General features: G+C 47.4%; 1 protein-coding gene and 1 long non-coding RNA gene across 3 annotated transcripts in view; both read right to left on the reverse strand.

Moving 5' to 3' along the window:
• LOC141993499 (uncharacterized) overlaps nt 1-27,281 on the reverse strand; it is a 173,551-nt gene that overhangs the window by 136,031 nt on the left and 10,239 nt on the right. The window lies entirely within an intron of this gene.
• On the reverse strand, nt 2,541-4,439 carry LOC141993643 (uncharacterized). Its single transcript, XM_074963192.1, has 2 exons — nt 3,641-4,439; nt 2,541-3,061 (listed from the first exon to the last, which is right to left on the reverse strand). Exons 1-2 carry the CDS (start codon nt 4,221-4,223, stop codon nt 2,541-2,543), a joined length of 1,104 nt encoding a protein of 367 aa, XP_074819293.1. The 5' UTR covers nt 4,224-4,439.

Here is a 27,281-nt window from a genome sequence, read left to right on the forward strand (position 1 = left end):
GTTTTTTAGAAATCGGTTTTATATATTCGAGTGTGTGTGTCCCCACAGAAGTGCATTAAGTGCATAAACTCGGCGGAGTGCTTCCACAGTACCGAGGCTAGAGTCGACTTCTGGAGCGTTGCACTGTGGGTAGCTATCCCACAGTTCCCGCAGTCTCCGCTGCCCATTGGAATTCTGGGTTGAGATCCCAATGCCTGATGGGGCTGAAACATTGTCGCGGGTGGTTCTGGGTACATATCGTCAGTCCCCCCCTTCCCTCCCTCCCTCCGTGAAAGCAAGGGCAGACAATTGTTTCGCGCCTTTTTTCCTGAGTTACCTGTGCGGACGCCATACCACCGCAAGCATGGAGCCCGCTCAGGTAACCGTCACCGTATGTCTCCTGGGTGCTGGCAGACGTGGCACGGCATTGCTACACAGTAGCAGCAACCCATTGCCTTGTGGCAGCAGACGGTACAATACGACTGGTAGCCGTCCTCGTCATGTCCGAGGTACTCCTGGTCGCCTGTGTGATCAGGAGCGCCTGGGCAGACATGGGCGCAGGGACTAAATTTTTAGTGACTTGACCAGGTCATTTTTTTTAGTCCGGCAGTCAGTCCTATTGAACTGTCTTATGGTGAGCAGGCAGGCAATATGTCCTTCTGCACCGTCTGCTGCCAGCCAAAGATGTAAAAGATAGATGGAGTGGATCAAAACAAGAAATAGACCAGATTTGTTTGTACTCATTTGCCTCCTCCCCTGTCTAGGGGAATCATTCCTCTAGGTCACACTGCAATCACTCACAGAGAAGGTGCAGCGAGGTAGATCTAGCCATGTATCAATCAGAGGCCAGGCTAACCTCCTTGTTCCAATAAGAACAATAACTTAGGTGCACCATTTCTTATTGGAACCCTCCGTGAAGTCAACCCTGTAAGCCGTGTCGTCAGTCGCCCCTCCCTCCGTCAGAGCAACGGCAGACAATCATTCCGCGCCTTTTTTCTGTGCGGACGCCATACCAAGGCAAGCATGGAGTCCGCTCAGCTCACTTTGGCAATTAGGAGCACATTAAACACCACACGCATTATCCAGCAGTATATGCAGCACCAGAACCTGGCAAAGCGCTACCGGGCGAGGAGGCGACGTCAGCGCGGTCACGTGAGTGATCAGGACATGGACACAGATTTCTCTGAAAGCATGGGCCCTGCCAATGCATGCATAATGGTGCTAATGGGGCAGGTTCATGCTGTGGAACGCCGATTCTGGGCTCGGGAAACAAGCACAGACTGGTGGGACCGCATAGTGTTGCAGGTCTGGGACGATTCCCAGTGGCTGCGAAACTTTCGCATGCGTAAGGGCACTTTCATGGAACTTTGTGACTTGCTTTCCCCTGCCCTGAAGCGCATGAATACCAAGATGAGAGCAGCCCTCACAGTTGAGAAACGAGTGGCGATAGCCCTGTGGAAGCTTGCAACGCCAGACAGCTACCGGTCAGTTGGGAATCAATTTGGAGTGGGCAAATCTACTGTGGGGGCTGCTGTGATGCAAGTAGCCCACGCAATCAAAGATCTGCTGATATCAAGGGTAGTGACCTTGGGAAATGTGCAGGTCATAGTGGATGGCTTTGCTGCAATGGGATTCCCTAACTGTGGTGGGGCCATAGACGGAACCCATATCCCTATCTTGGCACCGGAGCACCAAGCCGGCGAGTACATAAACCGCAAGGGGTACTTTTCAATAGTGCTGCAAGCTCTGGTGGATCACAATGGACGTTTCACCAACATCAACGTGGGATGGCCGGGAAAGGTACATGACGCTCGCATCTTCAGGAACTCTGGTCTGTTTCAAAAGCTGCAGGAAGGGACTTTATTCCCAGACCAGAAAATAACTGTTGGTGATGTTGAAATGCCTATATGTATCCTTGGGGACCCAGCCTACCCCTTAATGCCATGGCTCATGAAGCCGTATACAGGCAGCCTGGACAGCAGTCAGGAGCTGTTCAACTACAGGCTGAGCAAGTGCAGAATGGTGGTAGAATGTGCATTTGGACGTTTAAAGGCGCGCTGGCGCAGTTTACTGACTCGGTTAGACCTCAGCGAAACCAATATTCCCACTGTTATTACTGCTTGCTGTGTGCTCCACAATATCTGTGAGAGTAAGGGGGAGACGTTTATGGCGGGGTGGGAGGTTGAGGCAAATCGCCTGGCTGCTGGTTATGCGCAGCCAGACACCAGGGCGGTTAGAAGAGCACAGGAGGGTGCGGTACGCATCAGAGAGGCTTTGAAAACCAGTTTCATGACTGGCCAGGCTACGGTGTGAAAGTTCTGTTTGTTTCTCCTTGATGAAACCCCCCGCCCCTTGGTTCACTCTACTTCCTTGTAAGCTAACCACCCTCCCCTCCTCCCTTTGATCACCTCTTGCAGAGGCAATAAAGTCATTGTTGCTTCACATTCATGCATTCTTTATTCATTCATCACACAAATAGGGGGATGACTACCAAGGTAGCCCAGGAGGGGTGGTGGAGGAGGGAAGGAAAATGCCACACAGCACTTTAAAAGTTTACAACTTTAAAATTTATTGAATGACAGCCTTCTTTTTTTGGGGCAATCCTCTGTGGTGGAGTGGCTGGTTGGCCGGTGGCCCCCCCACCGCGTTCTTGGGCGTCTGGGTGTGGAGGCTATGGAACTTGGGGAGGAGGGCGGTTGGTTACACAGGGGCTGTAGTGGCAGTCTGTGCTCCAGCTGCCTTTGCTGCAGCTCAACCATACACTGGAGCATACTGGTTTGGTCCTCCAGCAGCCTCAGCATTGAATCCTGCCTCCTCTCATCACGCTGTCGCCACATTCGAGCTTCAGCCCTCTCTTCAGCCCGCCACTTACTCTCTTCAGCCCGCCACCTCTCCTCCTGGTCATTTTGTGCTTTCCTGCAGTCTGACATTATTTGCCTCCACGCATTCGTCTGTGCTCTGTCAGTGTGGGAGGACAGCATGAGCTCGGAGAACATTTCATCTCGAGTGCGTTTTTTTTTCTTTCTAATCTTCACTAGCCTCTGGGAAGGAGAAGATCCTGTGATCATTGAAACACATGCAGCTGGTGGAGAAAAGAAAAGGGACAGCGGTATTTAAAAAGACACATTTTATAAAACACTGGCTACACTCTTTCAGGGTAAACCTTGCTGTTAACATTACATACATAGCACATGTGCTTTCGTTACAAGGTCGCATTTTGCCTCCCCCCACCGCGTGGCTACCCCCTCAACCCTCCCCCCTCCCTGTGGCTAACAGCGGGGAACATTTCTGTTCAGCCGCAGGCAAACAGCCCAGCAGGAATGGGCTCCTCTGAGTGTCCCCTGAAGAAAAGCACCCTATTTCAACCAGGTGACCATGGATTATATCTCACTCTCCTGAGGATAACACATGAACGGATGTTGCTTGAACGCCAGCAAACATACACTGCAATGCTTTGTTGTACAATGATTCCCGAGTACGTGTTACTGGCCTGGAGTGGTATAGTGTCCTACCATGAAGGACGCAATAAGTCTGCCCTCCCCAGAAACCTTTTGCAAAGGCTTTGGGAGTATATCCAGGAGAGCCGCGAATGCCAGGGCAGAGTAATCCTTTCACATGCTTGCTTTTAAACCATGTATAGTATTTTAAAAGGTACACTCACCGGAGGTCCCTTCTCCACCTGCTGGGTCCAGGAGGCAGCCTTGGGTGGGTTCAGGGGGTACTGGCTCCAGGTCCAGGGTGAGAAACAGTTCCTGGCTGTCGGGAAATCCGGTTTCTCCGCTTGCTTGCTGTGAGCTATCTACAACCTCCTCCTCATCATCATCTTCTTCGTCCCCAAAACCTGCTTCCGTATTGCCTCCATCTCCATTGAAGGAGTCAAACAACACGGCTGGGGTAGTGGTGGCTGAACCCCCTAAAATGGCATGCAGCTCATCATAGAAGCGGCATGTTTGGGGCTCTGACCCGGAGCGGCCGTTCGCCTCTCTGGTTTTCTGGTAGGCTTGCCTCAGCTCCTTCAGTTTCACGCGGCACTGCTTCGGGTCCCTGTTATGGCCTCTGTCCTTCATGCCCTGGGAGATTTTGACAAAGGTTTTGGCATTTCGAAAACTGGAACGGAGTTCTGATAGCACGGATTCCTCTCCCCATACAGCGATCAGATCCCGTACCTCCCGTTCGGTCCATGCTGGAGCTCTTTTGCGATTCTGAGACTCCATCATGGTCACTTCTGCTGATGAGCTCTGCATGGTCACCTGCAGCTTGCCACGCTGGCCAAACAGGAAATGAGATTCAAAAGTTCGCGGTTCTTTTCCTGTCTACCTGGCCAGTGCATCTGAGTTGAGAGTGCTGTCCAGAGCGGTCAAAATGGAGCACTCTGGGATAGCTCCCGGAGGCCAATACCGTCGAATTGTGTCCACAGTACCCCAAATTCGACCCGGCAAGGCCGATTTAAGCGCTAATCCGCTTGTCAGGGGTGGAGTAAGGAAATCGATTTTAAGAGCCCTTTAAGTCGAAATAAAGGGCTTCATCGTGTGGACGGGTGCAGGTTTACATCGATTTAATGCTGCTAAATTCGACCTAAAGTCCTAGTGTAGACCAGGGCTTAGTTGGGATTGGTCTTGCTCTGGGCAGGGGGTTGGACTAGATGGCCTCCAGAGGTCCCTTCCAACTCTGTTATTCTATGATTCTATGAAAAGATGCCAAAGCAATTCAGGGGGGTTTGGGGGAAAATCTTGTCTAATGTGAAAGTTTGCAGGGTTTGTGGGCAATGGGATGGAAAGGAAAGGAGGCATGCTTTTCCAAACCCATAGCAAAATTGCCAGCATTGCTTTGTAATTAGCAGTTGTTAAAGGCCAGATCCTCAGCCCACTGAAGTGAATGGGAGTCTATATTAGATAGACCCTGCTCAAACTTTTCATAGTGTGGACCACTTCCTAACAGAGACATTGTCTCCTGGATACCTCCCTTCCTACTGCATTCCCCTCCCCCACCCTTCCCCACAACCCGCCTATTCCCAATTGTGAAATCCACCTCCCCTCGTCCATTCACAATTTCACAGATACATCACCTCTCCCAGTCTTTTGTTCTGGTAACATGTGTCAGGGGCACCTAGGGCTTTGGAAAGGTAATCTTATTTTTATAAAATTCCAAATACATAAATTAACAAATGAACATTCCTGGGGCACCTACAGCAGTTGTCTGTGTGGAATGCAATTTTAATAAAGTATATAATGCTTCTTCGGGGCTGTTTTTTAATGCAGTTTCATAGCTGGAAAGAAAGAAGAGGATCCAGCACCATGTGACCAGTTTATTAAGTGCATGGAACTCTCAGCTCAGTCTGCTCAGGTTTATGGAAATATTAGTTCTCACTGGGCATGCTCAGAGCTTAGCATTGTCATTACCACACTAACATCGCATCATCTTATTTTCATTAAAAAGAAAAGGAGGACTTGTGGCACCTTAGAGACTAACAAATTTATTTGAGCATAAGCTTTCGTGAGCTACAGCTCACTTCTTTGGATGCATTCATTGTCACTCCCATGTTAGGAGGTTGCCAAGCAGACTTTCCCATTTTATTTCCGTGACAGATCTGTTGTGTCTCACCCACATGGGTAAGAGGATCAATTTGAACATGCTGCATGGATTAAACATCAATGGCTTTTCATTCTTTCAATTAAGCACTCATCCCACATGTTCACTATGACAATGGAATAATCCCTTACAGATCTGGCCTAAGTACTCCCAATCCAGGGAGTGGGGCTATATTTGCTGATGTGCATTGTCCCCCAACTTTACCAGCGGTCTGATTCGCAGACAGGCTGAGCACCCCTGTGGGCATTGACCACTTCCAAAAATCAAGCCCCCCACCTTCTGATTCTTCTCTAAATCCAATTCAGAACTGCACAGCTCCCTGTCTTCTGGGGCCAGATCAAGAAAATGAGTCTCCTGCAAAACCATGCTGCTGAGACCCAAAGCTCACTGTGTGTCTGTCATTTTGGCCACATGGGGAACAAACTGGCGATCTCCAGAGCCAAAAGCATAAGCCTCTATGCTTGAGCTAGGCTCACTGTGTGGTGACTAAGAGACTCCCATCCTTTGCGGCTCAGGCAGTGGGGAGGAATACATAGCACACACTGAACAACGGGCCACGCACCCTTCTCCCTACTGCTTGCCCCAAACTCCTACACATGGACAACTGGACGGATTCATTCACAGAGTGGGTAGTGGGTGAGGACAGATGATGTGTTCTGAACTAGGCAGGAGTCAAGGAGCTGTGCTTCATTTCAAGCTCATTTGAGCAGCAGAGGGTTGGAAATTCAGTTGACAGGCAAAAGCAGTTCATGTTTTTTTCAAATTTTCAAAAGTTTTTGTCAAATAGGTTTTTTTCTCCATTTTTTTTCACCAGTTGGTCAAAATTTTAATTCCAAATTTCCCTAACATTTTTCCACTAACATTTTTTAAAAATTTCCCTTGACAAAAAAAAAAATTGTCTTCTGTTTTCAAACCAGCTGTGGTTTGGGGGGTTCGTGCACCAGTTAGGAGAGATTGCTGGGCAAAGAAGTGGAGAGAGGAGTGAGGTAGAATTCAAAGGGAAATATTAGCCCAGTGGGATTTTGCTGGGAGTTACACGTGTGCAGTTCACCTTTGCCCACAATTACCAATGACAATGTGTATGTGCAGAAAGCTGGAGGTCAAGGAACTCTGGCTCTGTGGAGTTAGAGATGTCAATGATGCCAGCTGCAGTGGCTGGTTCACAGAAATGATGGTATCATTCATCAGTGATTGTAATACAAACAAACCAACAGCCATTGGCATCTGCAAGTGCCCCCTTCTTCCTACCATGGGGCTGCTTGCTGCGTCCCCCTTCTTACAGCACCCAATGCAAGCTTCTATTTCATGTGTTCCTTCCCCACAGTCCCCCATGCATCTCCCCCTTTGCTAGGTTTCATGGCATACAGAGACCATTCAATTTTAAAAAATTAAAACAACATACTCTTGCTGGAAGGTTGCGGAATATCACTGCTTTATATATTAGAATTCAGAATGTTAACACACAAGAATCCCAAACAGAGAGAGACAAAGCAGGCTGCTCCCTAAACCAGATAGCTTAGATTAAGGTGGAGTGAGTTGTGCCTGTCTGTCTGCAGACTGATTGCTGAAAGATCCAGTTAGCACACTTCCCTACAAAACCCCATGCCTGCAAGCATGACCAGGAGAGCCCCCTTCTGGAAGTGATGGTTTCCAATTCCAACAGTCCTCCAAACATCACATCCTTCTCCCCAGGAGGATTCTTGTGTCAGATGCTTTTCACCTCTTGTTCCCACCTGCTCTTGCTTCTAATGCACCTTCCACTCTAGTTTTGTTTCCAGTGCCCTTTATCCCTTGATGCAGCTACTTTCTTTGAACAAGCTCTGGACAATAATAGCTACCTCCCTGGCCAGTTGCTCCCTTACAGGACAAAGTAGTTTTGAGAGGCAGGCTGAAGGTCTGGGAGAATGGCCCAGGAGGATGAAAATGAGACCTGTTGGGAGCCAGCACCTGTTTGGGGCTCTCTTGCCAGGGAGAGAGGAGTTAATTTCTTGGAGCAGTGAATCCTGTTTTTGCAGTAATGAGTAGTGGAGTGTGCAGATCTCTGTGTGATTATTACCTGTTTATTTTTTCATGAGGCCTCTCAGCTGTGTGTGACTCTAGTGTCATCATCCGTAAACACACTAATTTAACCATTACTTTGGAACTGTGCTTGTCTGCTCCAGAGATGTGACACCTGTCCTCCAGAAAGCCCCAGGAGTGACAAAATGAAGCACAACACTGTGCTCTGCTTTTCTTTGACTAGACTTTTCCCCCTCTTCACTTTCCCTCTTCTTTTGCTTCATTTCCATTTCATTTCTCTTCTGTTCCGTGCATGCTGTGGGCGGGGGAGGTGTTGGCTTCCCTTTCCTCCTAATTTCTCATTCCTCCCACCTTTTCCTGCCCCTGTCCCTCTACACTACAGACACATTCATCTCAGGCTGGAAGACCATCACTTCCACAACCACAGCCTAGTGGTTTTTGGGAACTCCAGATCACATAGACGGTTACAGTTTAACTTCAGCTGCAGTCTGAAATGAGCCTTTCAAGGCATTTCCATGATAGCCCAGTAGACCCAGAAATCTTTAACATCTTAGCCTCCACCATACCCCTTTTAATCCTATCTGGCCTCTCAGGATACTGTGACGTACATTTCTATAGGGCCTTTCATTCAGAAGCAAACTATGGTCTTGACTTTCAGCAGGAGTGTCTGCTTTTGCAGGCACAAATTTTACCCACAAATAATTGCAGCCACAACAAATTGTGGGCAAAAATGGTAGCCCTTGGGCACCTGGCTCCCTGATGTACCAGTGCAAACAGATGTCTGGCCACCACTATTCAGTGCAGGCACAAAGTTACACATTCAGTGGTTTGTAGATGCCAGTCTGTGATGGAATTGAGGACTGGCTGAGAATCAGGCCCTATAGACACAAGGTCTGGAAGGATTTCTTAGGCCAGGACTATGCCAAAAAGTTAAGTCAACCCAGCTATGTCTCTTGGGGGGTGTGAAAAATCCACACTTCTGAGCAATGCAGTTAAGCCGACCTAACACCCAGTGCAGATAGTGCTAGGCTGATGGAAGAATTCTACCAGGGGCCTTGCTACGGTCTACCAAGGAGGTGGATTAACAACAGTGATGGTAGAACCTCTTCTCTTACTGTAGTGGGGGGCTGCACTCCAGGGTGGGAGCTGAGCAGTTGAAGTGTAGACATAGCCTTAGGACTGGTCTACACTACCTCAGTAAGTCGATCTAAGTTACACCAATAACGTCACTGAAGTAGACATAGCTAGATTCACTTACTGTGGTGTCTACACTGTGCTGTGTCGATGGAAGATGCTCTCCCGCCGACTTCTCTTACGCTTCTTGGGGAGGAGGAATAAAATGTAACCTTTCTGCCAGTTGGAGTGGGCAGCAAGAAGGGCCGGGTTCAATATCTAGAGGGTTCCTTTTCAACAGTAACACAGAACTGGCTTGAGCCAGTAACCTGGGAAAATTTCACGCTACCCTCTGGGTGCCTCTAAGAGGCAATTCTTTCCCTCTCGCAAGCACAGAGCCTGAGGTGGAAAGAGTTTTTCTTTAATAAAAGTAAACCAACTTTAATCTTGGAAAACAGCACAAGTGGTATTCACAGACATAAAGCTGTATTCACAAACATAAAAGTATGAGCAAGACACCCACACCAGAGTACGCTCGGCAGTGTCTTTTGCTTCAGGTTCTTGAGTCCAACACCAAAGTTCCTGTAGTGTGCCCCCCCATTAACACGCCAATCACAGTTGTTTTCCCTGGTCAGTGCAGACCCAGAGTTCAAAGATGATACACACATATAGACAGCATAGTCATAACCAGCAAACCAGCATGAATTCTCCTCCTGCTGTGGCCGGGGGGAGGGGGAAGCCACCTTGTTCACTCCACTGTCCAGGCTTCCGCCATCCACTGCTCCCATCAGCCGCTCCCGCTGTCTGCGTGCTTGCCACTTCTTCCAGCCACCCATCAGTCACCTGGTGCTGCCACTCTGCTGTGACCTCTGTAGGTCAGTCTCTTAGTGATTTTTAACTCTTAGCAGGCTGGGGTAGAAACATGGTCCCACCACGAGTGATTTAAAATAACAAAAAAGCTCCTAATGAAGCCCATTTAGCTCTGTCTTTGAACAGTGAGGAGGAACAGGTTAAACCAGACCAGAGACCCTTAGGGAGAGTCCACACCTTCTGAGTAGGACACCTGTCTTCACCTCTCTTATTTTCACAGGTGTCTGGCATTTGAGCCTCTGGCTAAACTAGGCCCTAGGGGGGAGGGATAGCTCAGTGGTTTGAGCATTGGCCTGCTAAACCTGGGGTTGTGAGTTCAATCCTTGAGGGGGCCATTTAGGGATCTGGGGCAAAAATTGGGGCTTGGTCCTGCTTTGAGCAGGGGGTTGGACTAGATGACCTCCTGAGGTCCCTTCCAACCCTGATATTCTATGATTCCTTTCAGCTGAGGGTGACCCCCTCATATGGGACAGATTAAGCACAGTTCTACCCCTCTTTGTTCACGCAATAAAGGCAAGAACATTGACAACATTTCACTATCCCTGCATTCAATAAAGTGATTTGTAAAACAAAACCAGCCAAAGTTGATCACTTTGAGCAATATACTGCTCTATCTGCTAGATATCTAAGCCCTGGTCTACACTAGGACTTTAGGTTGAATTTAGCAGCGTTAAATCGATCTAAACCTGCACCCGTCCACACGATGAAGCCCTTTATTTCGACTTAAAGGGCTCTTAAAATCGATTTCCTTACTCCACCCCTGACAAGTGGATTAGCGCTTAAATCGGCCTTGCCGGGTCGAATTTGGGGTACTGTGGACACAATTCGACGGTATTGGCCTCCGGGAGCTATCCCAGAGTGCTCCATTGTGACCGCTCTGGACAGCACTCTCAACTCAGATGCACTGGCCAGGTAGACAGGAAAAGAACCGCGAACTTTTGAATCTCATTTCCTGTTTGGCCAGCGTGGCAAGCTGCAGGTGACCATGCAGAGCTCATCAGCAGAGGTGACCATGATGGAGTCCCAGAATCGCAAAAGAGCTCCAGCATGGACTGAACGGGAGGTACGGGATCTGATCGCTGTATGGGGAGAGGAATCCGTGCTATCAGAACTCTGTTCCAGTTTTCGAAATGCCAAAACCTTTGTCAAAATCTCCCAGGGCATGCAGGACAGAGGCCATAACAGGGACCCGAAGCAATGCCGCGTGAAACTTAAGGAGCTGAGGCAAGCCTACCAGAAAACCAGAGAGGCGAACGGCCGCTCCGGGTCAGAACCCCAAACATGCCGCTTCTGTGATGAGCTGCATGCCATTTTAGGGGGTTCAGCCACCACTACCCCAGCCGTGTTGTTTGATTCCTTCAATGGAGATGGAGGCAACACGGAAGCAGGTTTTGGGGACGAAGAAGATGATGATGATGATGATGAGGTTGTAGATAGCTCACAGCAAGCAAGCGGAGAAACTGGTTTTCCCGACAGCCAGGAACTGTTTCTCACCCTGGACCTGGAGCCAGTACCCCCCGAACCCACCCAAGGCTGCTTCCTGGACCCGGCAGGCGGAGAAGGGACCTCCGGTGAGTGTACCTTTTAAAATACTATACATGGTTTAAAAGCAAGCATGTGAAAGGATTACTTTGCCCTGGCATTCGCGGCTCTCCTGGATGTACTCCCAAAGCCTTTGCAAAAGGTTTCTGGGGAGGGCAGCCTTATTGCGTCCTCCATGGTAGGACACTTTACCACTCCAGGCCAGTAACACGTACTCGGGAATCATTGTACAACAAAGCATTGCAGTGTATCTTTGCTGGCGTTCAAACAACATCCGTTCTTTATCTCTCTGTGTTATCCTCAGGAGAGTGAGATATAATCCATGGTCACCTGGTTGAAATAGGGTGCTTTTCTTCAGGGGACACTCAGAGGAGCCCATTCCTGCTGGGCTGTTTGCCTGCGGCTGAACAGAAATGTTCCCCGCTGTTAGCCACAGGGAGGGGGGAGGGTTGAGGGGGTAGCCACGCGGTGGGGGGAGGCAAAATGCGACCTTGTAACGAAAGCACATGTGCTATGTATGTAATGTTAACAGCAAGGTTCACCCTGAAAGAGTGTAGCCACTGTTTTATAAAATGTGTCTTTTTAAATACCGTTGTCCCTTTTTTTTTCTCCACCAGCTGCATGTGTTTCAATGATCACAGGATCTTCTTCTTCCCAGAGGCTAGTGAAGATTAGAAAGAAAAAAAAAACGCACTCGTGATGAAATGTTCTCTGAGCTCATGCTGTCCTCCCACACTGACAGAGCACAGACGAATGCGTGGAGGCAAATAATGTCAGAGTGCAGGAAAGCACAAAATGACCGGGAGGAGAGGTGGCGGGCTGAAGAGAGTAAGTGGCGGGCTGAAGACAGGGCTGAAGCTCAAATGTGGCGACAGCGTGATGAGAGGAGGCAGGATTCAATGCTGAGGCTGCTGGAGGACCAAGCCAGTATGCTCCAGTGTATGGTTGAGCTGCAGCAAAGGCAGCTGGAGCACAGACTGCCACTACAGCCCCTGTGTAACCAACCGCCCTCCTCCCCAAGTTCCATAGCCTCCACACCCAGATGCCCAAGAACACGGTGGGGGGGGGCACCGGCCAACCAGCCACTCCGCCACAGAGGATTGCCCAAAAAAAAGAAGGCTGGCATTCAATAAATTTTAAAGTTGTAAACTCTTAAAGTGCTGTGTGGCATTTTCCTTCCCTCCTCCACCACCTCTCCTGGGCTACCTTGGTAGTCATCCCCCTATTTGTGTGATGAATGAATAAAGAATGCATGAATGTGAAGCAACAATGACTTTATTGCCTCTGCAAGCAATGATTAAAGGGAGGAGAGGAGGGTGGTTAGCTTGCAGGGAAGTAGAGTGAACCAAGGGGCGGGGGGTTTCATCAAGGAGAAACAAAGAGAACTTTCACACCGTAGCCTGTCCAGTCAAGAAACTGGTTTTCAAAGCTTCTCTGATGCGTACCGCGCCCTCCTGTTCTCTTCTAACCACCCTGGTGTCTGGCTGCGCGTAACCAGCAGCCAGGCGATTTGCCTCAACCTCCCACCCCGCCATAAACGTCTCCCCCTTACTCTCACAGATATTGTGGAGCACACAGCAAGCAGTAATAACAGTGGGAATATTGGTTTCGCTGAGGTCTAAGCGAGTCAGTAAACTGCGCCAGCGCGCCTTTAAATGTCCAAATACACATTCTACCACCATTCTGCACTTGCTCAGCCTGTAGTTGAACAGCTCCTGACTACTGTCCAGGCTGCCTGTGTACGGCTTCATGAGCCATGGCATTAAGGGGTAGGCTGGGTCCCCAAGGATACATATAGGCATTTCAACGTCCCCAACAGTTAATTTCTGGTCTGGGAATAAAGTCCCTTCCTGCAGCTTTTGAAACAGACCAGAGTTCCTGAAGATGCGAGCGTCATGTACCTTTCCCGGCCATCCCACGTTGATGTTGGTGAAACGTCCCTTGTGATCCACCAGAGCTTGCAGCACTATTGAAAAGTACCCCTTGCGGTTTATGTACTCGCCGGCTTGGTGCTCCGGTGCCAAGATAGGGATATGGGTTCCGTCTATGGCCCCACCACAGTTAGGGAATCCCATTGCAGCAAAGCCATCCACTATGACCTGCACATTTCCCAGGGTCACTACCCTTGATATCAGCAGATCTTTGATTGCGTGGGCTACTTGCATCACAGCAGCTCCAACAGTAGATTTGCCCACTCCAAATTGATTCCCAACTGACCGGTAGCTGTCTGGCATTGCAAGCTTCCACAGGGCTATCGCCACTCGCTTCTCAACTGTGAGGGCTGCTCTCATCTTGGTATTCATGCGCTTCAGGGCAGGGGAAAGCAAGTCACAAAGTTCCATGAAAGTGCCCCTACGCATGCGAAAGTTTCGCAGCTACTGGGAATCGTCCCAGACCTGCAACACTATGCGGTCCCACCAGTCTGTGCTTGTTTCCTGAGCCCAGAATTGGCGTTCCACAGCATGAACCTGCCCCATTAGCACCATGATGCATGCATTGGCAGGGCCTATGCTTTCAGAGAAATCTGTGTCCATGTCCTCATCACTCACGTCACCGCACTGATGTCACCTACTCGCCCGGTATCGCTTTGCCAGGTTCTGGTGCTGCATATACTGCTGGATAATGTGTGTGGTGTTTAATGTGCTCCTAATTGCCAAAGTGAGCTGAGCGGCCTCCATGCTTGCCTTGGTATGGCGTCCGCACAGAAAAAAGGCGCGGAACAATTGTCTGCCGTTGCTCTGACGGAGGGAGGTGCGACTGACGACATGGCTTACAGGGTTGGCTTCAGGGAGCTAAAATCAACAAAGGGGGTGGCTTTACATCAAGGAGTATTTCAGGCAGGACTTCACGGAGGGTTCCAATAAGAAATGGTGCACCTAAGTTATTGTTCTTATTGGAACAATGAGGTTAGTCTGGCCTCTGATTGATACATGGCTAGATTTACCTTGCTGCACCTTCTCTGTGAGTGACTGCAGTGTGACCTAGAGGAATGAGTCCCCTAGATGGGGGGTGGGGGTGGAAGCAAATGAGTACAAAACAAATCTGGTCTATTTCTTGTTTTGATCCACTCCATCTATCTTTTACATCTTTGGCTGGCAGCAGACGGTGCAGAAGGACTGCATGCCATCCACATCTCATGGCTGCCCGGCAGAAGATGATGCAATAGGACAGCTAGCAATCCGTATTGCCTGCCTGCTCACCATAAGACGGTTCAATAGGACTGACTGCAGGACTAAAGAGAATGACCTGGTCGAGTCACTCCAAATTTAGTCCCTGCGCCCATGTCTGTCCAGGCGCTCCTGGCCGACGTGGCCAGGAGCACCTCGGATATGACGAGGACGGCTACCAGTCGTACTGTACCGTCTGCTGCCACAAGGCAAGGGGTTGATGCTGCTGTGTAGCAATGCAGTACCACGTCTGCCAGCACCCAGGAGACATAGGGTGACAGTTACCTGAGCGGGCTCCATGCTTGCCGTGGTATGGCGTCTGCACAGGTAACTCAGGAAAAAAGGCGCGAAACGATTGTCTGCCCTTGCTTTCACGGAGGGAGGGAGGAAACGGGGGCCTGACGATATGTACCCAGAACCACCCGTGACAATGTTTTAGCCCCATCAGAGTGCTCCATTGTGACTGCTCTGGACAGCACTCTCAACTCAGATGCACGATTGTTTGCCATTGCTCTGACGCAGGGAGGGGCGACTGACAACACGGCTTACAGGGTTGGCTTCAGGGAGCTAAAATCAACAAAGGGGGTGGCTTTACATCAAGGAGTATTTCAGGCAGGACTTCACGGAGGGTTCCAATAAGAAATGGAGCACCTAAGTTATTGTTCTTATTGGAACAATGAGGTTAGTCTGGCCTCTGATTGATACATGGCTAGATTTACCTTGCTGCACCTTCTCTGTGAGTGACTGCAGTGTGACCTAGAGGAATGAGTCCCCTAGACAGGGGAGGGGAGGAAGCAAATTAGTACAAAACAAATCTGGTCTATTTCTTGTTTTGATCCACTCCATCTATCTTTTACGTCTTTGGCTGGCAGCAGACGGTGCAGAAGGACTGCAAGCCATCCACATCTCATGGCTGCTCGGCAGAAGACGGTGCAATACGACTGCTAGCCATCCTCATCTCTTGCCTGCTCGGCAGAAGATGGTGCAATATGACTGCTATCCATCCCCATCTCTTGCCTGCCCGGCAGAAGATGGTTCAGTAAGACTGCTAGCAATCCGTATTGCCTGCCTGCTCACCATAAGACGGTTCAATAGGACTGACTGCAGGACTAAAGAGAATGACCTGGTCAAGTCACTCCAAACTTAGTCCCTGCGCCCATGTCTGTCCAGGCGCTCCCGGCCAACGCGGCCAGGGGCACCTCGGACATGACGATGATGGCTACCAGTCATATTGCACCGTCTGCTGCCAGAAGGCAATGGGTTGCTGCTACTGTGTAGCAATGCAGTACCATGTCTGCCAGCACCCAGGAGACATACTGTGACGGTTACCTGAGCGGGCTCCATGCTTGCCGTGGTATGGCGTCTGCACAGGTAACTCAGGAAAAAAGGCGCGAAACAATTGTCTGCCCTTGCTTTCACAGAGGGAGGGAGGGAACGGGGGCCTGACGATATGTACCCAGAACCACCCGCGACAATGTTTTAGCCCCATCAGGCATTGGGATCTCAACCCAGAATTCCAATGGGCAGCGGAGACTGCGGGAACTGTGGGATAGCTACTCACAGTGCAACACTCCGGAAGTCGACGCTAGCCTCGGTACTGTGGAAGCACTCCGCCGAGTTAATGCACTTAATGCACTTAGAGCATTTTCTGTGGGGACACACACACTCGAATATATAAAACCGATTTCTAAAAAAACGACTTCTATAAATTCGACCTGATTTCGTAGTGTAGACATACCCTTAGAAGAGTAGGTGTGTTCATGTAAATACAGTTTGCTCCTGAAGTCTCTCCCCCTCCCATTTAGCTGTCAGGGGAGAGTTCCTTCCGACCCTGCTTACACACAAATCCATGGGAGAGCGCTCTCTCATCAATTCAGCATGTCTTCACCAGACCTGCTAAATTGACACTACTGCATTGATTGCAGCAGTGCTGATTTAGCTGGTAGTGTAGACATGGCCTCTGTCATCCAAGTTTTAGACTGGAAACACCTACGCTCCCCAGAATCTCCATGTTCAAAATCTAGCAAGGCTAACTCAGCCTTTCCCCCCTGCCAGGCAGATACACAGAGGTGGGAAAGATTATTGACATAATATGGGATCGTATAGATCATTGTTGCAACCAAGGTCCTGTAGTGGCACCAAATCTTGTATAAAGGGGGTCAAATAAGGTGTCTAAGACAAGGTTATGGTTTGCTGGTTATGACTATGCTGTCTATATGTGTGTATCATTTTTGTAGTTAAAGTTATGAATACTGGCTCTTGTCAAGGTTCCCTCCCCAATCTAAACTCTAGGGTACAGATGTGGGGACCCGCATGGAAGACCCCCAAAGCTTATTTCTACCAGCTTAGGTTAAAACTTCCCCAAGGCACAAATTCTTTGCCCTTGGAGGGTATGCTGCCACCACCAAGTGATTTAACAAAGAATCAGAGAAAGGATCCCACTGAGTTCCTATTCCCCCAAAATATCCCCCCAAATCCTTACACCCCCTTTCCAGGGGAGGCTTGAGAAAACAATCCTAACCAATTGGTTACAAAGTGATCACAGATCCAAGGGTCTTAGGACAATAGAGAAATCAGTCAGGTTTTTAAAAGAAGGATTTTATTTTTTAAAAGAGGTAAAAATCACCTCTGTAAAATCAGGATGGAAAATAACTTTACAGGGTAACAAAAGATTCAAAAACATAGTAGAACTTCCTCTAGGGTTAGTTTCAAGGTTACAAAAAACAGGAATAAACCTCCCTCCAGCAAAGGAAAAATTCACAAGCAGAACAAAAGATAATCTAACACGCCTTGCCTGGCTTTTACTTACAATTTTTGTAATATGAGAGACTTTTAGGATGGTTTATAGAAGAAGGAGTTTTCTGACCTGATGCTTCTCTGCTTTCCAAGAGAACATACACAACAAAACCTCCCCCACCCAATATTTGAAAGTATCTTCTTTCTCCATTGGTCCTTTTGGTCAGGTGCCAACCAGGTTATTTGAGCTTCTTAACCCCTTACAGGTAAGGAGGAATTCTAGGCTACCCTTAGCAGTATGGTTATGACAGCTCTCTACTGTCTGTATTTCAAACTTATGCTATGCTTCTGAGTGACACCCCAGACAAGTTGGTGTCAGCTCTGCCTAGCCTGCTTGATGGCCCATTAAGGACCATCAGCTATACAACTGACTCATTGAGAGAAGGCAGATACACCTTGTGACTCAGCAAAGTATGCAGGGACTTGCCCATGTGATTCCAAACTCCATTTTGCTGTAATTTTCCACAGTAAGAACAAAGAGGTATTCTTACCCCTGGAAAAGAGTATAAAAGGCTGATGCCTCATCTCCATCTTGTGTTCAATCCTTTTTCTTACCTCTGGAGAGACTTTGCTACAAACTTTGCTACAAACTGAAGCTCTAAACAAAGGAATGAATGGCCCATCCCAACTGTGGATGTACTCCAGAGACTTGATTTGAATCTGCAGTTTATTCTGACAGGTTTCAGAGTAGCAGCCGTGTTAGTTTTATCCATAAAAAGAAAAGTACTTGTGGCACCTTAGAGACTAACAAATTTATTAGAGCATAAGCTTTTGTGAACTACAGCTCACTTCATCAGATGCATACAGTGGAAAATATAGTGGGAAGATTTTATATACATAGAGAACATGAAACAATGGTGCTGCAAGCCTGAACCAAGAACTTTGCCACTACTGTATGTAATTGATTCCATTTAACCAATTCTAGCTCTCATCTATATCTTTTTCCTTTCATGAATAAACCTTTAGATTTTAGATTCTAAAGGATTGGCAACAGCATGATTCGTGGGTAAGATCTAACTTGTATATTGACCTGGGTCTGGGTCCTTTGGGATCGAGAGAACCTTTTTTCTTTTACTGGGGTATTTCATAGCCATTTGTCCCATAACAAGTGGTACTGGTGGTGATGCTGGGAAACTGGAGCGTCTAAGGGAATAGCTTGTGTGACTTGTGGTTAGCCAGTGGGGTAAAACCAAAGACCTCTCTGGCTGGCTGGTTTGGTTTGCCTTAGAGGTGGAAAAACCCCAGCCTTGGGCTGCAACTGCCCTGCTTTAAGCAGTTTATCCTGAATTGGCACTCTCAGTTGGGTCCCACCAGAACCACCATCGTTACAACAGGGTCCTTCAGGTAGTAACCCCTCTGATTGTCCAATGGTGATGTAGAGGTGTCAGCAGTACAGAATCCCTAGAGTTGTATATTCCTAACAGTAATTTAGCTAGCGCTCAAGAGATGTGGATTAAACTCTTGGGTAAATTATTTAAATCTGCTCTGTGCCTCAGCTCCTTGCCAATAAAATGAGGCACCACCTCAGGAGGGTCATGAGGAAAATAGACTAAGAGGTGTTTACAGGATGCAGAGGGCCTGTATCACTGCCTTGGTAAAACATCTGTGTAGGCACCCGCGCAGGAGGTAGAATCAACAGCTTCCCTAAGAATATGTCTACACTGCAATGTGAGCCCAAGGTTAGTGGGATTTGAGTCAGTTGACCCAAGTTAGGGAAACCTGGGCTTGAGCATCTACATCAGGGGTTGGCAACCTGCGGCACGCGTGCCAAAGGCGGCACGCGATCCGATTTTTACTGGCACGCTGCTGCCAGCAGGGGTCCCGGCTGCCGGCCCTGCTCAGCCCGTTGCCTGCCTGGGTGAATGGAACCCCAGGCCGGCAGCGGGCTGAGTGGAGCCGGCTGCCAGGACCCCGGCTGGCAGGAGCTGGCGGATGGAATCCCAGACCGGCGGTGGGCTGAGCTGCTCAGCCTGCCAGCGGTCTGGGGTTCTGTCTGCTGGCCTCACTCAGCCCGCTGATGGTCTGGAGTTCCGGACGCTGGCCCCTTGCCAGCCAGGGTCTCGACCGCCAGCCCCGCTCAGCCTGCTGCCAGCCTAAGTGAACGGAAACCCCGGCCGGCAGCAGGCTGAGCGGGGCTGGCGGCTGGGACACTGGCTGGCAGGAGCCGGCGGAACCCCAGACTAGCAGGGGGTGAGCCGTTGCTGGTCTGGGGATCTGTCCACCACCCAGCACAGCCCGCTGACAGTCTGGGATTCTGGCCACCGTCCCCTTGCCAGCCGGGGTCCGGGCCATCTGCCCCGCTCAGCCTGCTGCCGGCCTGGGATACCAAGCTATTTACCTATACCAATAGGGAAGGTGGCTACAGACTACAAATCAAAACCTAGCACACTTGTAGTGACAGCTTTTGTAAAGATACATTCAAAAGTCAAAAGACACGTTTAAAAATGAATCATTGCTATGCCTAGCCCTTGACTCACCAGTGACATCTATGCATTTCTCAGAGAGGAGGATTTTTTCCAGTTGGGGTGAGATCCTCACACCTGCTCTAGCCCATTTACACTGCATAACAAGGCCAGAGCAGAGTAAAGTGGCCCAGTTCTTGAGCTGAGGGAAAATTCACTGCAGGCAGGCACTGCAGAAGACAGATCCTGCTCAATCACTGGCATAGGAATGTGTGCTGGGTCTGGTGAGGTAGGGCTGTGGCATACAGCTCTGCAGAGATTTCAGGCATGGCTGAAGTCTGTAAGGCAGTCTGCGGAAGTTCTTGTTACTTAGATAGGTCCCCAAGACTGTCTAGGTTATGCCAGGAGCTGTTCCAGCCCCTATAGCACCGCAGGATTGTGAGGGCTCAAAGGTGATTTAAAGCCACCTAAGCCTCCTCCTACCTCTGATCAGGGCTGGCCCGCAACATTCTGGAACCTGAGGTGGGAAGCTCAAATGACGCTCAAATGAGCCGGTGGAACCCCTGACCAGCAACAGGTGAACTGCTGCCGGTCTGGGGTTCTGTCCACCACCCAGTTCAGCCCGCTGACAGTCTGATGTTCCAGCCGCCGGCCCCTTGCCAGCCAGGGTCCTGGCCATCTGCCTTGCTCAGCCTGCTGCCAGCCTGGGATATCAGCGGCTGGCTCCACTCACCTCGCTGCTGGTCTGAGGTTCCAGCCACCCGGCCCCCTGGCAGCCGGGGTCTGGGCCTCTGGCCTTGCTCAGCCCTCCTGCCGGCTTGTGGTACCGGCAGCCAGCCCAGGGCTCTGTTCCTGACCTGGGCCCAGCGTTCTGCAGCCCTTATCAAAAATTACACTACAATTAGCTTAAAAACTTGAAAACTTAAAAACTTTGTATATTACAGTAATTGTTAAAAAATGTATAATGTTAATAAATACATAGGTTTGATGAAACAAAGTAGTTGAACTTATGTGCCTGTGCTTAATTTGTGTTTTTGATGATTTACCTTCTAAAAAAATCTCACATGTCTCGCACCCCCAGAAAGGGCATCTCGCACCCCCAGGGGGTGTGTGCACCCCAGATTAAGAACCACTGCACTAAACTGATAAGATCTGCATTTTAATTTAATTTTATATGAAGCTTCTTAAACATTTTAAAAACCTTGTTTACTTTACTTACAACAATAGTTTAGTTATATAATATAGACTTATAGAGAGAGACCTTCTAAAAACATTAAAATGTATTACTGGCACGCGAAACCTTAAATTAGAGTGAATAAATGAAGACTCGGCATACCACTTCTGAAAGGTTGCCGACTCCTGTAGAATCTACATTGTATTTTAACCCTAGGTTAAGAATTTTCTGACCCATGCTTGACCCGAGAGCTCCGGTATCCACACTCCAGTGTGCAGAGCTGAGTCAAAGTAGCCATATTCCAGAGTCCCTAGTGCTTTCCCCACCCTGAAATGTGGCCTCTCTAGCCCTGGGACAATGGTGAACTGTGGGAAAACTTGACTGCGCACCCTGCAGGGTACAGGAAGCAGCTCATTTTGCAAAAGGTTTGATTGGTTCACTCTCCCTTGGGGGCTCTCTGATGGTGTGCTTGCAGATAGGTGAGCAGAGGATAATTGGTTAACATTGACCTGAGCTGCTGGCATTTGCCAGAGGGTGGGGGCTTCCATTTTCAATAGACTGAATTCAGGGCTGGCCCACATTTTGGCACCGGAGGCGGGGAGCTCAAATACTCCCATGCACCCTCACTTGGGCCAAAACTTTGAAAGGTCTCAATTCTGCCTGCTTCCTGTTCTACTCCTCTCATGGTATTGCTCTGCTACCTACCCCAATAAAGGAGAACTAACAACTTAAAATGCCTTGTTCAAAAATTTTAAGTAACGCTTAACTTTCAAACGCCTGAACAGCAAATGTAACTTTTCTTGTCTGCACAGTAAACACTGGCATTTTTATCTGTTTGAATAATCAAAGTGGTGCTTTCCATGCCTTCTTGGTTGCAAAGATTTGACCTGCTTCCTGAAGGTCCACAGTCTGGGCCAGCTCATGCTCTATTGAGATGGTTGCAAGGCCGACCAGCCTCTCCTGTGTCATTGTGGAGAATAGATGTGATTTTATCAATTTCAGCTTGGTGAAGCTGCGTTCTCCACTGGCAACTGTTACTGGAAGTGTTAGAAGTATGTGCAGAGCAACAAAAGCATTTGGAAAGAGGGTGGTCATCTTATTTGTGCACATTTATTCCAGAACAGCCTTTGGAGTTGATCCTGCTGAAATGTATCTTGAAAGGGCTTTCAGTTCATCACCTAAATCACTCGCATCAATATCACGCATGTCATCATGTGTCAACACTGTCTCTAGTGCCCTGCATTGCTGGTGTAGGTCTTCTTCAGGAAAAGTGAGGAGTTTTGGAGTATCATACAACATCCCAAATATACAGCTGTGTTCCTTGAGCTGCAAGAAAAGTTCTTCAACTGACTGTATTGCACAATCTAGCACCTGGTTACAGAATTCAACTTTGAATTGTTCTTTGGGGTCTCTTATGGGATCATCGTGTGCCTCGTAATCAAAATGTCTTCTTCTTCAGTGACTCTTGTATTCTTGCGTGGGTGGGAAAATAGCTTCAGTGTGAAGTTCCTCTGCCAACTTCTGTGCACCCTTCAGAATGTTTTGAAATCCCTCATCTGACTGGTAAGACCGTAGGTATGACTTTGCTTTGTCCAGTTGTTCTATTTCTCCAGATATATCAAGGTCAACACCTTGGAGTCTCTTGCTTACAACATTTATTTCAAACAGTATGTCATGCCACAACACTAAGCCACACAGAAATTTGAAGTTATGTATGTTTCTGGTGATTCCATTTCCCTCTGCCACTGTTCTCCCACGAACAGTTCCTGTCATAGCATTATCCTCCATCAAGGCAACTATGGCATCATCTATCTTCCCAATTTGGTGTTTATAGGCTTTATCGCCTCCACTCGACTTTCCCATCGTGTGGCACTCAGTGGTTTCAGTGTCAGAAAGGATGAACCCAGATGTTGCTTCAAAATTGGCCATCGATGAGTTGATGCAGAGAAAAATACATAGGTGCTTTGAATTACATTAAAAAATTCAGCAGCCTCACTAGAAGCTGATGTTGCATCACTGAACACCAAGTTCTATGAATGAGAACTGTATGGGACAAAAAAAGCTCAAGTTAAAGGTTTAACTCTCAGATCTGTGTCTGCACTTCTCTGTTCTTTCCTCTCATGTTGGCACCATTATCGTAGCCCTGACCTCTCATGTCAGCTATCGCAATTCCTGTATCTTCCAGCTTTTTAAGAAGCAGATTTGTCATACCAGCTCCTGTATCATCACCAATGTCAATAAATTCTAGAAAATGTTCTCTGACCATTGCAGGGACATTTTCACTAGGTTCTGTTGTTGTTACAAAACGCACCTTTAAAGTCATTTGTTCCATATGGCTGATGTCAAGTGTGCAGTCCAGAATAACAGAGTAATATCTTGCTGACTTCAGATCTGCCACAATCTTCTGTTTGACTTTTGTTGCCAGTAACTGTATGATCTCATTTTGAATTGTTTTTCCAAGGTAGTAGTGTGTGTACATTTCTTGGGGGTGACTCTTCTTAGATGCTCCTGGAATACAGCATCAATCTCAGCCATCAGCTCCACAATGTTAAGGAAGTTTCCATTGTTTGGAACGTACAGCTGATCTGAAGTGCCACACAGTGTTAGGTTTTGGGTAGCAAGCATTCTCACAATGGCAATGAGCCTTTTCACTTTGCCACCATTGGGGATTTCACGCCAGTAATGTGTTGGATGGAAACTTCTATTTTCATTTTCTTTGGGGAACATGAAATTTTTCATTTGCTGTGGCCCATGCAGTACAAGGAAGTCCCTCAGACTACTGCTCAAGTGGGTCCACAGTCCTGGATCATCTAGACTTAAGGAACTAAACTCAGAAGCAGCTGTTTCTTGCGCCTCCACCGCACTCTTCTCTGATCTACACCTTTCTTCAGGAATGTGCATGGTTACATCCATTTGAGATGGAGATATGGATGCTGCAGTAGCTGCCAGGTCACCTGCTGTCAGGGTTCCTTCCCCACTCTGAACTCTAGGGTGCAGATGTGGGGACGTGCATGAAAGACCCCCTGAGCTTATTTCTACCAGCTTAGGTTAAAACTTCCCCAAGGCACAAAGTCTTTGCCCTTGGATTAGGTAAATGCTGCCACCACCAAGTGATTTAACAAACAAACAATCAGGGGAAGGACCACTTGGAGTTCCTATTGCCCCAAAATATCCCCCCAAGCCCTTACACGCCCTTTCCTGGGGAGGCCTGAGAATAACAAGATGAGCACAGACCAGTCTTGGATTTTTAAGATCCCAAAAAACCCAATCAGATTCTTAAAAAACAGAACTTTATTAGAAGAACAACAAAAAAAAAGAGTAGCAGCCGTGTTAGTCTGTATTCACAAAAAGAAAAGGAGCACTAGTGGCACCTTAGAGACTAACCAATAACTCCGATGAAGTGAGCTGTAGTTCACGAAAGCTTATGCTCAAATAAATTGGTTAGTTTCTAAGGTGCCACTAGTACTCCTTTTCTTTTTTTTAAAAAAAGATAAGAGAACAACTCTGTAAGATCAGAAAGGAAGATAATCTTACAGGCAGTCAGATTCAAAACACAGAGAATCCCTCTCGGCAAAACCTTAAGTTACAAAAAGACACAAAAACAGGAATACACATTTCCTCCAGCACAGCGAATTTCACAAGCCAAAACAAAGAAAACCTAACACATTTTCTAGCTAGATTACTTTCTAACTTTACAGGAGTTGGAGGGCTTCCATCCTTGATCTGTTCCCGGAAAAGGTATCACACAGACAGACAAAAGCCTTCCCCCCCCCCTCCAGATTTGAAAGTATCTTGTCCCCTCATTGGTCATTTTGGGTCAGGTGCCAGCCAGGTTACCTGAGCTTCTTAACCCTTTATAGGTAAAAGGATTTTGCCTCTGGCCAGGAGGGATTTTATAGCACTGTATACAGAAAGGTGGTTACCCTTCCCTTTATATTTATAACACCTGCACTCTGACTAACTGGAAGATCAGGCATCTCCTCACCACTCACATCCTCACTGGGGCCAGAAGGCTCACCATGAACATTTGTGTCTATGTATCTCAGGAGAGCTCCTTCCTGCTTAGATAGAAAAGCTTCCTTTGCTTTCTTTCTTTTTTCTGAATGCTGCCCCAGAGGGGCGTTTTCTTCTTTCACTCATGACTGTTCTGTGCCAGCTATAGTGGCTCTCAACACTCAATTGAAGGGGACAGATAAGCAGGCTGGTAGCAGGGCCTGAGTGAGGGAAGATATCAGTGTCTTAAGGGCCTACCTGACTCCTACTACTTCAGTTGACTGCCTGTGTGTTCAGAGAAGCAGCAGGAAACAGGAAGCTCCCTGAGAAGCTGGTGTTAATCAGTCCAGGCTCCTGGGGGTGCTAGAGAGGTACATAAGAGGCTCCTCCTCCTCTCTCTCCCTGCAGCTCCTGCTGCTTTCTATTATTCCCTCTCACCTTTTCTCCTGCCTGCCATGTCTCTTGTGCCCTCCTTCCTCCAGCACAGCACTCCACCATCTCTGTGCACCTAGAGCAGAGAGAATACATATGCACCAGCAGCAGACACAATTTTCTATACTCTGGGTCCTAGTGGCACCCCCCAACAGTCTGGCACCTGAGGCGGCCACCTCAGTTCACCTCATGGTAAGGCCAGTCCTGATTGGATTGAAGATTGTTGGGCTAGAAAGGACTAAGCTGGTTGTCCTGTGGAGTTGTGGGATACCTTCAGATGATTCCCAGGAACTCAGTCACACAGGGGTGCTGCTACACTACAAATCAATATGGTTTGGATCCTGGGTCCCATCTAGACTTAATCTCAGCCCCTCCATCCCTGCTTGATTCTGGGTCCAGGCCCTGGGATAGCACAAGGGGGGTGGTTAACCTTGAGCCAGGCTGAAGTATGGGTCTACACTGTGGTGTAGACACACACTAATGGTTCTTCTTACTCTGCTATCAGGTTGGGTTTCTTTGCTGAACATAACAGCACTGGAAGTCTGTAGCTCTCTTTGCAGAAAACACTGTATGCATTCTTTATTATTAATGATTAGGGCTGTCAAGTGATTAAAAATTAATCACGATTAATCACTTGATTAAAAAAATTAATCTCAATTAATCATGTGATTAAACAATAATAGAATGCCATTTATTTAAATATTTTTGGATGTTTTCTACATTTTCAAATATATGGATTTCAATTACAACAGAATACAAAGTGTACAGTGCTCACTTTATATTTATTTTTATGACAAATATTTGCACTGTAAAATACAAAATAATATTTTTCAATTCACCTCATACAAGTACTGTAATGCAATCTCTTTATCATGAAAGTTGAACTTACAAATGTAGAATTATGTACAAAAAATTAACTGCATTTAAATATAAAACAATGTAAAACTTTAGAGGCTACAAGTCCACTCAGTCCTACTTCAGCCACTTGCTCAGACAAACAAGTTTGGATACAATTTACAGGAGATAATGCTACCCGCTTCTTGTTTACAATGTCACCTGAAAGTGAGAACAGGCATTCACATGGCACTGTTGTAGCTGGGGTCGCAAGATATTTATGTGCCAGATGCACAAACGATTCATGTCCCTTCATCTTCAACCACCATTCCAGTGGACATGCAATCATGATGATGATGGGTTCTGCTCAATAAATATCAAAAGCAGAGTGGACCAATGCATGTTCATTTTCATCATCTGAATCAGATGCCACCAGCAGAAGGTTGATTTTCTTTTTTGGTGGTTTGGGTTCTGTAGTTTCCGCATTGGAGTGTTGTTCTTTTAAGACATCTGAAAGCATGCTCCACACCTCATCCCTTTCAGATTTTGGAAGGCACTTCATATTCTTAAACCTTGGGTCGAGTGCTGTAGCTATTTTTAGAAATCTCACATTGGTACCTTCTTTGTGTTTTGTCAAATCTGCAGTGAAAGTGTTCTTAAAACGAACATGTGCTGGGTCATCAGCCAAGACTGTTAAAACATGAAATATATGGCAGAATGTGGGTAAAACAGACCAGGAGTTCAGACACAAATCTAATTAACACATTATTTTTTTAAAGTGCATCATCAACATGGAAGCAAGTCCTCTGGAATGGTGGCTGAAGCATGAAGGGGCCTACAAATGTTTAGCATATCTGGCACGTAAATACCTTGCAACACCAGCTACAAAAGTGCCATGTGAATGCCTGTTCTCACTTTCAGGTGACATTGTAAATAAGAAGCAGGCAGCATTATCTCCCATAAATGTAAACAAACTTGTTTGTCTTAGCGATTGGCTGAACAAGAAGTAGGACCGAGTGGACTTGTAGCCTCTAAAGTTTTACATTGTTTTGTTTTTGAGTGCAGTTATGTAACAAAAAAAAAATCCACATTTGTAAGTTACACTTTCATGATAAAGAGATTGCACTACAGTACTTGTATGAGTTGAACTGAAAAAATACTATTTCTTTTATCATTTTTACAGTGCAAATATTTGTAATAAAAATATAAAGTGAGCACTGTACACTTTGTATTCTGTATTGTAATAGAAATCAATATATTTGAAAATGCAGAAAAACATCCAAAATATTTAATAAATTTAAATTGGTATTCGATTGCTTAACAGTGCGATTAATCACGATTCATTTTCTTAATTGTGATTTTTTTTGAGTT

The sequence above is a fragment of the Natator depressus genome, chromosome 9 (genome assembly GCF_965152275.1).
Source record: "Natator depressus isolate rNatDep1 chromosome 9, rNatDep2.hap1, whole genome shotgun sequence".
Lineage (NCBI taxonomy): Eukaryota > Metazoa > Chordata > Testudines > Cheloniidae > Natator > Natator depressus.